Here is a 15,376-nt window from a genome sequence, read left to right on the forward strand (position 1 = left end):
TAAGGTGGTACGCCCCTCGAAAGTGAAAGACTCAAACCTTTGTTCAAATTTTCCTCAATAAAACTTTCAACAACACTCCTACCAAATCCAGAATAACCAGATATGAACTGAATATGCTCACGTGTTTTACAACAGGTTCATTAATAGTAGTACGCTTCACAGATCAATAAGATATCTGTTATATCACTATATGTAGCAGGTTTTATTAACTTCGCACAGTACTCTCAGAGTTTAATCACTAATTACAAAACTTTATTTAATATGCAAATGAGCTGTTAATTAACTTGCCACCGCTCAATGTTTCATGGGACAATTAGATATCCATTAGATCAACATTTGTAGCACGTTTCATTTGATTTCATGCTGTAATTTTAGAATAATGTAACTAATTGCAAAGTTCCTTAAATATGCTAATGAGCCCTAAATTAACTTGACTTTGTTCAATGTTTCATAGCACAATTAAATATTTATCAAATCAATATTTGTAGCACGTTTCACAAAATTTGGTGCCGTAATTTCAGAGTTATATATTATATATATTACCTAATTACAAAGTTCATTCAATATGCAAATGAACCCTTAATTAACTTCACACTACTAAATGCTTTACACCACAGTAAGATATCTGTCGGATTAGTATCTGCAGCAGATTTCATCACATTTGGTGAAGTTATATCGGAGTTATATGACTAATTACAAAACTTCATAAAATATGCAAACGAGCTATTTTTTAACTTGATACTGCCCAATGCTTCTAATTATAGTGAGATATATATCAGATCAATATTTGTTGCAAGTATCATCAAGTTTGGTGCAGGAATTTTAGAGTTATCTCACTAATAACAAAAGTTCATTACATATGCAAATGAGAAGATAATTGACATGACACTCACAGTGTCATGATAATGTTCTGAGATTGTCATCTGTGAAAAGTTTTATGAAATTTTGTGCAGTATTTCTTGATATATGTCAACACTGTCATTACCGTCTCCATAGGGAAACCATCGTACGGAAAAAAACGATATTGCATAACTTCATTAATATGCAAGCCACACTAACCAAAATCTAATCACTTCTTGCAAGTAGCATATGGTACCTGTGTACCAAATCTGACTTGAATCTGTTCAGGCGTTTTTGAGTTATCGTGTAAACAGACAGACAGACAGACACACATCGCTATGACATTAGCCCACGTGTTTACACACGTGAGCTAAAAATCAGGGGTCATGGTACAGGGTTTGGTTCTAGAGATAAAAAACACTTGACATTTTCCGATGCGTGAAATTCAAAATGGCCACCATCCCTGTGTTACTCTAGGGGGGAAATAAAAATTTTGACATTTGAAAACCTGAGACGATTAAACTGTTTCTCACTCAAAGAGCTTGACCAGATATGAACTGAAAATGCTCACGTGTTTCCTTATATTGCAGTGATGTGTAAATTTGAACCTTTGCCACATGTTTGCAACTTCACTGAAAGTGTTATGATCAACATAATGAACAATATTAAGCACAGATTAATTCTAAATCCAAGTATATATTCCTAATCAGGAAACTTTATTAAAATATGCAAATTAGGAATTGACTGAAATGTTCTCATTAAATATGCAAATTAAGAATTGGCTGAAGTAAATATGTTAAATGACTTTCAATAATGTCGTATCATAGTATCTTTAATGTAAAAAGTAATTCGTCAACTTTGGTCTAGTCATAGACGGTACAGGGGGAAGATGGTCTAGTCAAGACAGATAAAAAACCCTCATTAGGAATGTTCATTAAATATGCAAATTAGGAATTGACTGAAGTAAAATAAATGACTTTCAATTATGTCGTATCATACTATCTTTAATGTAAAAAGCAATTCGTCAACTTTGGTCTAGTCATAGGCAGTAGAGGGGGAGATGGTCTAGTCAAGACAGATAAATATCCCTAATTAGGAAAGTTCATTAAATATGCAAATTAGGAATTGGCTGAAGTAAAAAAGTTTAATGACTTTCAATAATGTTGTTTTATAGTATCTTCAATATATGTTGCAAGATTCATCAACTTCAGTCGAGTCAATTCAGATATATATCCCTAATTAGTGAAGTTCATTTAGTATGTAAATAAGGAATTGGCTGAAGTGAAATTGCTTAATGATTTTCAATAATGTTATATCATAGTATCTTCAATGTACAAAGCAAGTTTCATCAACTTTGGTCAAGTCAATTCAGATATATATATCTAATTATGAAAGTTTATTAAATATGCAAATAAGTATTTGGCTGAAGTAAAAATGCTTAATGACTTTCAAATAATTATAAAACTTCATGAAATATGCAAATGAGCTATTTATTAACTTGACACTGCTCAATGCTTCTCAGTACAATTGGATATTTATCAGATCAACATCTTTAGCAAGTTTCATCAAATTTAATGCTGTAATTTTTTAGTAATATCACTAATTACAAAGTTCATTAAATATGCAAATGAAGCCTTAATTAACTTCACACTACTAAATCCTTTACAACACAGTTAGATATCTGTCGGATCAGTATATGCAGCAGTTTTCATCACATTTGATGCAGTTATTTAGGAGTTACATGACTAATTATCAAACTTCATGAAATATGCAAATGAGCTATTTATTAACTTGACACTGCTCAATGCTTCTCAGTACAATTGGATATTTATCAGATCAACATCTTTAGCAAGTTTCATTAAATTTAATGCTGTAATTTTGGAGTAATATCACTAATTACAAAGTTAATTAGATATGCAAACGAGCCCTTAATTTACTCCACACATGCTTTACACAACAATTAGATAAGTGTCAGATCAGTATATGCAGCAGTTTTCATCACATTTGGTGAAATTATTTTGGAGTTATATGACTAATTACAAAACTTCATAAAATATGCAAATGAGCTATTTGTTAACTTGACACTGCCAAATGCTTCTCAGTACAATTAGATATTTATCAGATCAATATCTGTACCCGATTTCACTGACTTTGGTGCCGTAATTTCAGAGTTATATACCTAATTACAAAGTTCATTAAATATGCAAATGAACCCTTAATTAACTTCACACTACTAAATGCTTTACACCACAGTTAGATAACACTCGGATCTGTATCTGCAGCAGATTTCATTACATTTGGTGCAGTTATATCGGAGTTATAGGACTAATTACAAAACTTCATAAAATATGCAAATGAGCTATTTATTAACTTGACACTGCCCAATGCTTCTAAGTATAATTAGATATATATCAGATCAATATTTGTTGCAAGTATCATCAAGTTCGGTTCAGGAATTTCAGAGTTATGTCACTAATAACAAAAGTTCATTGAATATGCAAATGAGCAGATAATTGACATGACACTCACAGTATCATCATAATGTTCTGAGATTGTCATCTGTGAAAAGTTTCATGAAATTTTGTGCAGTATTTCTTGATATATGTCTACACTGTCATTACCGTCTCCATAGGGAAACCATTGTACGGAAAAAAACGATATTGCATTACTTCATTATATGCAAGCCACAATAACCCAAAGATAATCACTTCTTGCAAGTAGCATATGGTACCTGTGTACCAAATCTGACTTGAATCTGTTCAGGCGTTTTTGAGTCATCGTGTAAACAGACAGACAGACAGACAGACAGACAGACAGACAAACAGACAGACACACACACACACACACACACACGGACAGACAGACAGACACCGCTATGACATTAGCCCACGTTTTTTCACACGTGAGCTAAAAATGAGCCACTACAAGTGGTAGATCAGAAGAGACTTGCAGAAATTTGAGTCCGAATATCTGTCCTTCAAAGCGCTTTCTACCTTGAAGAAAATTCTTCCTTTTCTGTTCAATTTTAGCAACGTGAGCATCTTTAAGGGGCTGCGTTATGCGTTCCTAAACTTGTCATTTCCAAGACATAAGATAATCTCATCAAAATGCGACATATGGCTTTAGTGCCGCGTCACTATAGAGCTCAATAGAACGTACGAGGACACATTTTTGTGTGAGCCGAATGATGTGTGATGGCTTTCAAATGTTCAACCAGATATGAACTGAATATGCTCACGTGTTTTACAACAGGTTCATTAATAGTAGTACACTTCATAGAACAATAAGATATATGTTATCACTATATGTAGCAGGTTTTTTTCAACATCGCACAGTACTCTCAGAGTTTAATCACTAATTACAAAACTTTATTTAATATGCAAATGAGCTTAACTTGACACTGCTCAATGCTTCATGGGACAATTAGATATCCATCAGATCAACATTTGTAGCACATTTTATTTAATTTAATGCTGTAATTTTAGAATAATGTCACTAACTACGAAAGTTCATTAAATATGCAAATTAACCATAAATTAACTTGACACTGTTTCAATGATTCATAGCACAATTAAATATTCATCAAATCAATATCTGTAGCACGTTTCACAAAATTTGGTGCCGTAATTTCAGAATTATATACCTAATTACAAAGTTCATTAAATATGCAAATGAACCCTTAATTAACTTTACACTACTAAATGCTTTACACCACACTTAGATATCTGTCGATCAGTATCTGCAGCAGATTTCATCACGTTTGGTGACTAATTATAAAACTTCATGGAATATGCAAATTAGCTAATAATAAACTTGATACTGCTCAATGCTTCTTAGTACAATTTGACATTTATCAGATCAACATCTGTGGCAAGTTTCAATCAAATTTAACGCTGTAATTTTGGAGTAATATCACTAATTACAAAGTTCATTAAATATGCAAATGAACCCTTAATTAACTTCACACAACTAAATGCTCTACACCACCATTAGATATCTGTCGGATCAGTATCTGCAGCAGATTTCATCATATTTGGTGCAGTTATTTTGGAGTTATATCACTAATAACAAACCTTCATAAATATGCAAATGACCCATTTGTTAACTTGACACTGCCAAATGCTTCTCAGTACAATTAGATATTTATCAGAACAATATCTGTACCCAATTTCACTGACGTGGGTGCCGTAATTATTTGTTACAAGTATCATCAAGTTTGGTGCAGGAATTTCAGAGTTATCTCACTAATAGCAAAAGTTCATTAAATATGCAAATGAGAAGATAATTGACATGACACTCACAGTATCATCATAATGTTCTGAGATTGTCATCTGTGAAAAGTTTCATGAAATTTTGTGCAGTATTTCTTGATATATGTCTACACTGTCATTACCGTCTCCATAGGGAAACCATTGTACGGAAAAAAAAAACGATATTGCATAACTTCATTAACATGCAAGCCACTCTTATCAAAATCTAATCAGTTCTTGCAAGTAGAATATGGAACCTGTGTACCAAATCTGACTTGAATCCGTTCAGGCGTTTTTTGAGTTATCGTGTAAACAGACAGACCACACACACACGCACTAACATACACATACACACGCGGACAGACAGACAGACATCGCTATGACATTAGCCCACGTGTTTACACACGTGAGCTAAAAATACGACACGGTTTTAAGCGTCCCACCATGATTGTAATGCCTACCATTAAATGTCGGCGTCAGTCTTCTGTCGTAGTCCTTGAGGAGCTTGTCAAGGAAACTGCTGGCTGCTGTCAAATTGTCCTTGTGGCTCTTTGTGCTTTCATCAGTACTAATGCAGTGTGTACAAAAGAATCGTAATCAATCATACAACAATGAAATAAGATTGTCACATAAAATGAGATTTACTACCATCCCGTTTCAGGCACAATTACATTTATTACTATATTCATGCCATTCTTTATTCCTTGAACCAGCTTTATATGGTTCAAAATACATTACTTCATTAATTTTTTAACTTCGACGTTACTGAATTTATCCTGAATGGCTCATACAAGGTTATTCTTCGCATAATCAGAATGCCTTATTTGTTAAATCAACGCAAAGAGTCACAACGCTTATCTCAAATATGTAATGGTACAACTCGTGATTATAGTAATCATTAGTTATATTTGAATCAATACAAAAACGTGTGTATACAGTTTATCTCTCTCGATATCAATTTCACATTTGAGATTATTGACCTGTGGCAAGTAACAATGAACAATGATTCCCTATTTTCTATTTTCATTGCACAGTTGCATCGTTTAAAGATGAGAATATATTGAAGTTATTAGAAGCAAAGAACCTATTCATCGTCGGCACAGCGACTCCATGGTTGTTCATGCACGGATATTCGGTAAATTGTAACGACATGAACCGAAATCAAATAATGGAACATATCAGTGCCATCACTATCAATTTCCAATTCAAAAAATCACAGGAAATTGTTATTTACGACGTGATTAGGAAGAACAGTCTGGAAGATGGATGTTTGAGTGAGTAAATATGATAGAGAGTATCTCTAATGATAATTTATGCAGCTTACGATGATTGCCAAGATTCAAGGACCTCCTTCCCCTCATGAAGACATGACAGAATGCTGCCAACTTAACATATGCCTCTGGTTGTCAGGTGAATGTTAAGCTGATAATTAATTCAAAAAATTAAGATTTGCACGGTAAGGTAGGTAGGTAAAAAGTATATTTGACTGCTGTTGTAAGAATAAACATGTATGTTTCATATAGCTTTGTGGATACGAACAAACACAACATGGCAGCAAGCTGGTTGCAGTGAAAAACGTGTCTTGACAGATTGAAAGATACCGGTAAAATCTCTACAAATGCAATTTAATGAATTTGGCTAAAGTGCACTACCTACAGGCAATCCTTTACCAAAACGAAATGCAATTTTGCTGTTGGCAGGGAACCTTAGGGTATGTAACTCGTGAAAGTAACAGTGACAAGCCATAAAATCTGACAGGGTAGCTATAGCCTAATTGAAGAATCTTTCACGCGTTGGTTGGGATCGGATATCGAGCTTACACAGTCAACTAAGTTGCCCTCAATTTTATTGAGTGTATTTTATTGACTTATTGTAGTATGCGCCTCGAAAGTGAAAGACTTAAACTTTTGCTCAATCTTTCCTGAATGCAACTTTCAACCATTCTTTCACGAAATCAACAATAAAAAGCAGGAGTCACCGTGCTAGCGAAACAAATTACCCAATATTTTGCGATATATTTTAAATTCGAAATGACCGCCATTCCTGTATTAACTTTAGGGGGATTCAATTTTGAATTTTCGAAAAACTAAGACGGTGAAAGTTTTTCTTTCTCCAAGAGCTTTAAAATGAGCCCCTACAAGTGGTAGATCAGATAAGCATTGTAGAATGTGAGAAACTGACTATCTGTCCTACTAGTTGTATCTCTTACCATTATTTTTATGATTTTACTTTCAAACTAAAATAAGTTTATGAGAATGCACTAATTTAGGTACCCGCCATGACTGTATTTGTACTTTTGAACAAGATAAAGATTACACTCCGATTAAATGTTTCCCAAACATTAAATTGCAGCCGCATGCGAAAAAGCAAAACCAGTGGATACTGTGCATATCTGCACTGGAATCTTCACATAAACTGCATAGAGTAGTCCAATGTAATGCATAGGGGTGAATGTTTTCAACTGTGTCATTGTGTGCTGTGTTTCCTTTATAATATTACTATTTTTTTGAAAATGGCGGAAATCAAAATGACTGTAAAAATTGAATTTACTTGTCAAATGTTTCACAAAGGAATGTTGTACCTAATGCAGTAAAAGCCAATATCCCTTCAAAGGGTAGAATTCAGAGAAAACCAGGAGGTAATAGGAAGATATTTTGAGGTCAACAAATTTCAAGAGTTTCAGCTAGTGGGGCTGTAGGGAAGCACAAAGGCAGATGAAAACACTTCACGCATGATACTGCATTGATATCTTAGGTTTATCATTTTTCATTACTTTCGTCTTAAATGAGTACCGCTATTCACCTTATCAACTCCCTAGGCCACCTCAAACAGGTAGAGGTTACGATACTATTTACATTAAAAATGTACCTGATTAAATCATTTTTGTGTTAATGCCTTCGAGCAAAGCGTTCCAGTTGTTTATGTGTCGATTAAAAATTGAAAATGATTAATAATTCACTATGTGAAAAGAGGCCTACACTATTCTTATTGAATGATCACAAATAGGACAGTAATCGGACTATTTGTTCAAAATACAAAGAGTACACATACGTTCAATATCAAACACTCTCGCAAGCAAGCAAAGTCAGGCCATGTACTGTATAATTTCATGGCGGCGAACCAACATATGATATCACGTGACCAAGAAATGTTGGCATGGCTTTCTTTTCAGCTCCATGCTTTGTTGCCAAAGTACTCTCAATTTCCTAGAAGTACTGATATATTCATCGATATCAATTTCGTATATTAGAAAACATAATACTGCAATTACATTAATTTTGTCTCAATAATTTGCTATCCATGATTATGAAATTGAAACACTTGATTGGTAGGGGCTCCTGGTTTTGTCCTTCAAATCCCCCAGGATTGACTGATGTTCACAAATGAGAAAAAAAACTAAGAGTCTGTCCACAGCCATGTTAAGCTGAAGCTAGTTGAGGTCACCGAGCGATCAAGCTGCTGAGCTTCATTAACGTATCGGTGATGGGCGCGTGTCGTCGGTGAAATAGAAAATAAAGAACAAACAAGCGCTAGTATAGTGGGTCTTCTCGTGGAAGACAACACGTAGCACAACATAGAGAGGTCTGTTTAAGACAAAGTGACGCATTGGGCTTCCGTTTTCTGTAAAATCGACTACAACTTGTCTGTTGTGGGTAAACGTTTGACTCTTTTCAAGCAAGAGCACTTTTGCTTTGCCGCTTTATAACTTTACACGCCTCGAAATCAAGCAACTTGAAACATTTGCGCAAACTTTAACGCAAACTTTCAACAATTCTCATAACAAAGCAAGAATAAAACTCGGGGGTCGATCATGTCAAATTTTGGCACGAGAGAACAAATAAGCTTAAGGTTCCAAGACAAGAAATTGACCTTTTCAAACCGACACTTTTCTGGTGGTTAATAAGATCAGAACCCCCATAAATTTTATATTTTCGGAAAGCCTTGATATAGGGGAACATTTTGGTTACCCTAGTGTCACCATTGTTTATAAACCTATCACGTGACAGGTAATTTCATATTTCACGTTTGCTAACGTGTTTAGCGTTTTCCAAGGATAGCCAAATGTGCATGCACTTAAATGTCAGCAATATCACACTATTAGCATTAACGACGCTAACGATGAAATATCAATCATCATTAAAATCGCATCGTCATGTGGGGGTAATTTGATCAACAACAAAACGGTTTCGAGGCAAATTATTAACAGCTGACTTCGTGCGCCATTTTGACTGTTCAAGCGTGTACTCGATAACTCGAGAATGACATTTCAAACAATTCCTTTTTATTAAGGTCGTGTACCCTTGTTCATGTAAAAAGTACCTGTTTATGCTTGCCAACGTTACACACCACAATATTTTCGGATATTTGCTCTCAGCTGAATCAAAAGGGAGACAAAGGTTAACGTCAGAAAAATGTAATGTTCTCTATGCCTTTTAATTTTTTGTGACACAACCGGCTGTTAGATCCTGCTGTTTTCAAAAAACTTCAAACATTCTGCGGCCCTATTATCACTATCCAAATAAATGATATCGTATAAAGTAATCAGCTTTCCTTGGAATCTCGAAAAGTCGAGTATCAGATGACATAATTATAATTACCCTTAGACAAACACTTGCATACTATCTACAATATCATGAAGATAATGATTAATAGCGTAAGCACATATTTTACCACGGGGTTGCTGTTCTTGGGCAAACGTCATCAGGCAATAAAACACGATTGGAACTAATTTGAGATAATTCGATCTTCATATTTTTCAAATTTCTCAAAAGTATTAGTTGCCATATAGCTGAATGTTGCAATATTACAAATTACCCATAAAAACAAGTGTATAAAATAACAAGAAAAGCAGATGAGCTTACATTTGCAGATTAAAACGACCTTACTTCACCATCCAATTATCCCAAATTAGTTCCAATCGTGTTTGAAGAAGATAAAATATACGCAGACACTCCGCCCACGTTTTGAATAACAAGTTAAAAGTTCTTTCAAGGGATGACATCAAGACGACTTTCTTTAGAGCAATAAAACACCTTTGCTATGAGGGAAGATGCTACCCCTTGGATAACGAAACGTCGAGTATCAGTGACAGATTATCACTAAAAAGTGTATCTGGATTAGAGAAAGGGTCTCAACACAATCGCCCAATGCATGGTTTAGTTTGGATGAATTCATTGTCCATATGATGGAATCTCCTGCAATAAAGTTGACACTCCATTTACGATGTTTTTGCGCCCTGCAAAACGTTCAAGCCCTTTTGCTATGAAGATCCAGAATTGAAAACACATGTACTTGGGCAATAACAGTAACCTTTGATGATAAATTCGTGATTTTTTTATCAAGAAGGCAAGTTAATTTCTTTCTCTCCTCCCTAAAGAGTGTTAAAATACGATGTATATTAGCTTTGCAATTTCGACATATTGAGTAAATTAGGCAATCTTCTTGTAGACAAACGAATTCTACGCTAGAATGTAATTGTTCGCAATAATATTGGACGTAATACGTATATACGAAAAGGTTAATTTCGCATGAACAATCATAAGAACAATTTTATCGATGTAATAATCATGAAATATAAATATTACTAAAAATATCTTTATATCATCAGGGTCGAGCTTTTTTAAGCCTCGCAATAATTAGAGAAAATCATAGAATTGGTCAGACTACACAGTAATGCAGAGTATCCCAAACACCATACACGGTAAGGAAGGGAACACATATACAGGGAAGGTGGCAAAGTCCAAAATCAGTCATCTCTATGTTTCCGTGCAAAACTTATGTTTTCCTGACCCTCACTCTGACGATCTAATTATTCATATTTTACTACATGACTGATGATGGATAACACGACTTTGTTTGGCCCATTTGATGAGTCGCTCCGTGATGAAATCCCTCTCGTAAGGTAATGTCACGTGCCAAAATCCAGTTTCTTGGACTGTTGGCAGTTGTTCGTTACTACATCGGGGAATGTCAGAAACGCTTCTAATCTATTAAAGTTATAAAGCTATTAAAGTTATAATAGGCTTATTAGCGCAAGTCATGTTAGTGGACATAATTTATGCCCATAAGCCTGAATTGTATAGACTGAAATAAGGAATTGTGCCTTATACACAAAAAAAATAATGGAAAGTACATCAAAATTACAACTAATTGAGCTCTAGCATCTGTAAAACTCATATGACTAACATTCTCTAAGATTGATGCACATGCACAATAAATTCATATCTTTGCAGTTTTATATGATATAGTGATTCCATAAGCTGAAATACATGTTTATGCTTTTTTATATTAGCTGGCGCAGGTGAATGCAAGCCCCTTGGACAAATGCGTATAACTACTTTGCATCTACCTAAAAATCACATTATATACTTTTATGTCCAATTGTGTTCACTGTCTTGTCCCGCCTGGCTACACTAAGGTAATTGGACGGCAGTAATTTCTTTCTTTCTTTCTTTATTTATCTATTTGACTTAGCTGATATGGTAACTTCAATGAGACAGTTAAATCAACCGATGGATAGAGGAAATTTATAGGAATGAAAGTTTAATTTGTTTGACGGAACAAGTTCTAATTCTGGAAGACAACTTTAGAACAAAGCACAGAAAGTTCAAATACTGAAGGGACAATCTTTAGGATTAGGCAGGCAAACTTCTTATGGTATTATATCATACTTGGGTGACGTATAGGTAGAATTGGTTCGTTGCTTCGCCACTTGTCACGCATATGAAAAGAGAACTTGGAACCCGTGACGTCATGAGAACCCATCACTGCGCAATGTCGTTGCAGTAATTCGTACGGCAAACTCTCCACAGCAAAAATATGTGCCGTTCCTAAAAAGCACACGCAACTATCACATCGAGCGAGGAAATCACATTACATGTATTTTTACGTGTCGCTATTTCATGTTCTATAGCTGACGGAAAATAGGCATAATGATGTATTTGCAGCTGTTCTAAATTCACAAAAGTTTACTAATTGGCTAAATTTGAATTTGCCCATTTGTTATTTCCTGATGATTGGAATGGTGAGAATTTCACCAGACACAGTAATCATCTAGTCACATTGTTAAGGAATACTGTGTGGGGATTTATTTCAACCCCTACTGAAGATGTCTCGTCATTAACGTAATTACCCGTATTTCTCTGAACAACAGTGCAATGACACGTATGACTTCAGTGCATACGTGAGTACAATACACATTTATCATGTCATTACTTCCAATGAACAAGGGAAATTGAAATTTCGAGTCGGAGTGCTTTGCGTCGGGATTCAAACGCTTGAAATAATCGAAATATTTAATCAATAACATAAGTTAATCCTTCAACTTAGGATATATTATTGAGCATGACTCAGTTCCTAAGTGTCGTTTGACCGTAGCAGCGCTGTAATATTTGACGGTTTTTGATATATTTTTGTTTTAATGGCAACCACAAATTAGTTTGTTTATATACACAGTATTCAGCTGGTCAACTCGATTTGGACAGTAGAAGAAGAAACTGTAGTCTATATTACACACAAAAGCTTCTGTCTCTGGATATTTCCGAATAAATGTGTCGATATAAAAGTGTGTGTTAAAAATGGAAAACCGTCAGAGGACACGTCTATTTTCCACCGACAATCATTTGACTGAATTTATCAAAACAATCGCACTCGTTAATTGCTGGACTGTAATCTGAGACTCTTGAAAGTCTGACATGTCACTGTACACGACCACAGCCCTTGTAACAACCATGATAACTTTCAGTAATGTCATTACGGCACATAATACCAAGCCTAAATGTCATGAAGTCAATTTTGCTACACATTGAATGAGAAAAAAGTATAACTTAGGAAACCAAAGATTATTTGTAAAACACTAAAAAATCGCAAAGGATACTACATTGTTCTTTTGGTACGCTATATTTACCAAGTTTTGATAAGACCTCACTGTACTCAGTCGTTTTGCAAACAAAAGAGATATATCGAGGAAATGAGATAGTTATTAGAAAACAGAGATACATTACATGTAATTTCGTAGATCTCAGACTGACAAACTGGCCACAATGGTGTGAAGGTTTGTAGTTTTAAGACTAAAAATGTCACTGTGATAATCATGTCATGGATGACAAAACTTTACTTTCTGTTTTCTTACTCATCTGCAAACTATACTAACCGGTTACTTAACATTATTTGATTGACTGTCAAGTGATAATAACTGTAGCGTTTCCCATCCGACCACTTCAAGAGTACGCACAGTTAAAGTTCGGTATGAGACGATTCTTCTTTTCGCTCGGTGTATAACGGGAAGAAACTTTGAAACAAGTCATTTGTGGGGAAATCGATAAGTCGTCACAGTGTTAAAATGCAACTCACTGACGACCAAACGGCACATATTCTTACCCATCATCTTAAGATTAATCATTGGAGCGCTTAATTTCCCGTTGTTTAAAGGTATACTGTCACCTGTTCCAATTTTGCCACAGTTACCATGAAAAGACAAAATCTAACCAATCATAGATTTTAAGCGGGTGGCCGCTTTTTAAAAAGAGCACCCTCACACGGGCATTTAGAATACCAAGGAATGCCTCTTTGACCATATATGGACATATTTAGATTACAGGTGACTGAATACCTTTAAGAGGGTAGTCAGTGTGAAGATAACATACTTTCAAAGAGCAAATGTTGTGGAAGAGCTGTGAGCTTTGCTCCAGAGCAAAAAAAGGCAGACTATATCGTACTAGTAATCGGTTACTATGAATAACACAGATAAACTTAGACTGTGCCCCAGTCGCCTAGCTTTTCTCGGCAGCTGAGTCACCGGCTGGCCAATGCGTTCATCCCACGATCTACGCAACAGCCTACCACTTAGCGCGACGGTCTGCTGATGTTTAGTCCTGCAATTTATTACATTCTGTGATACTTTTATGCCCACAGACTTTGGAGCACCTCTTAGGCTTTTTACAAGTTAACAATTTCTAAAATCCATGCACAGAGACGGAAAACATTCAATACTTTCACAGTATCTGCTAAAACATGGGAGTTTTGTATTCTATCCCGGGCTTCTCGTAAACAACATTTAAAGGTAATCGAGCTTGGATAAGGTATGATAAATATTGAAGTTTCGTATTACAGATTATAACTTGAAACCGATATTTTCATTAAGTACACGTCTCCGTTACCTGTTACATGCCGTTCTGTGTTGCAGCCAGTCCCTTGCCAACACTGGTGAAATTAAGACCCGGCCCAAGCGATACGCATGGGCTATTCCCCATAATTGCTCTTTACAGCAATGTTCTTCACACTGTTGTAAGCTCATAGGAATTATGGAAAAGGGATGTTATTCATCACTGACTGTATCGACAGATATACTTGCAACTCGCAAGAACCGACAGAAAAATTTCATGATTTAAGACAATCTGGTTTCGACTCCGATTTACATTTCCAGGCTAAGGTAGAACATTTCATGAATAGCGAACACAACGGGCTCATATACAGTTACCGACAAAAAGAACCGAGGACAGACATCATTTTAACAACTTACCAAATACAGTGGCAGCAACACCAAATTAAGATAACCGTAACACGTTGTAAGTGTATCGAACGTGTCTTCGTCATCATCTAAACTCTAAACGTACTTTGACGCAATCACGACTTCTATGGGCGATAGCTAGCGCTTCAGACGGCTTCAGTTGGCGAACGTTTTTGGACGGATTCTCCCACCTACTGACAGTCTTTATATCGTCGCTTTGCCTTTAATGAGCAAACACAATTAGAGCGATCATTGGCTTTCTGTATAATTTAAATGCGATGTTTTGTGAGATAAATCATAATTTATGGATGATTACATGTATCCTAGAGGAAATGCAAAACCTAATTAAGACCGACATTCGATAACAATATTCCGAGCCGTCGCCAAGGACTATTAAGGAGTAGGGCCAAATATGTGTTTGTGAGTGTATGCATGTGTGTGAGGTCACTCGGTACACACACATACATAAATGGATACATACATACATACACGGATAAATACATGCACACATACAACCATACAACCATATAACATAAAAGACATACATACATACATACATACATACATACATACATACATACATACATACATACATACATACATACATACATACATACTTTCAGGGTGTTTAATCTAGAACGCAGCCTTGCATCATTGACGCGCAGTGTCTTCAAAAGGGCGCGCAAAATTGTTCAGGACGCCTGAATGGCGCCTTGAAAAAGCGTGAAGTCATTAAATTTGTGGTGTCGTGGTCTCATGCCTAAATCTTTTCTTTTTG

General features: G+C 35.4%; 1 protein-coding gene across 1 annotated transcript in view; it reads right to left on the reverse strand.

Annotated features, from left to right (window-relative positions):
• Positions 1–14,809, reverse strand: part of LOC139121762 (glycine receptor subunit alpha-2-like) — a 30,142-nt gene extending 15,333 nt beyond the window's left edge. The window contains exons 1-2 of the mRNA XM_070686900.1: positions 14,611–14,809; positions 5,552–5,658 (exon numbers count right to left, since the gene is read on the reverse strand). Coding sequence (XP_070543001.1) covers positions 5,552–5,658; positions 14,611–14,687 — 184 coding nt within the window. The 5' untranslated portion in view covers positions 14,688–14,809. The remainder of the gene's footprint in view (positions 1–5,551; positions 5,659–14,610) is intronic.
• Between the last annotated feature and the right edge of the window lie 567 nt (positions 14,810–15,376).

Source organism: Ptychodera flava, chromosome 21 (assembly GCF_041260155.1).
Source record: "Ptychodera flava strain L36383 chromosome 21, AS_Pfla_20210202, whole genome shotgun sequence".
NCBI lineage: Eukaryota > Metazoa > Hemichordata > Enteropneusta > Ptychoderidae > Ptychodera > Ptychodera flava.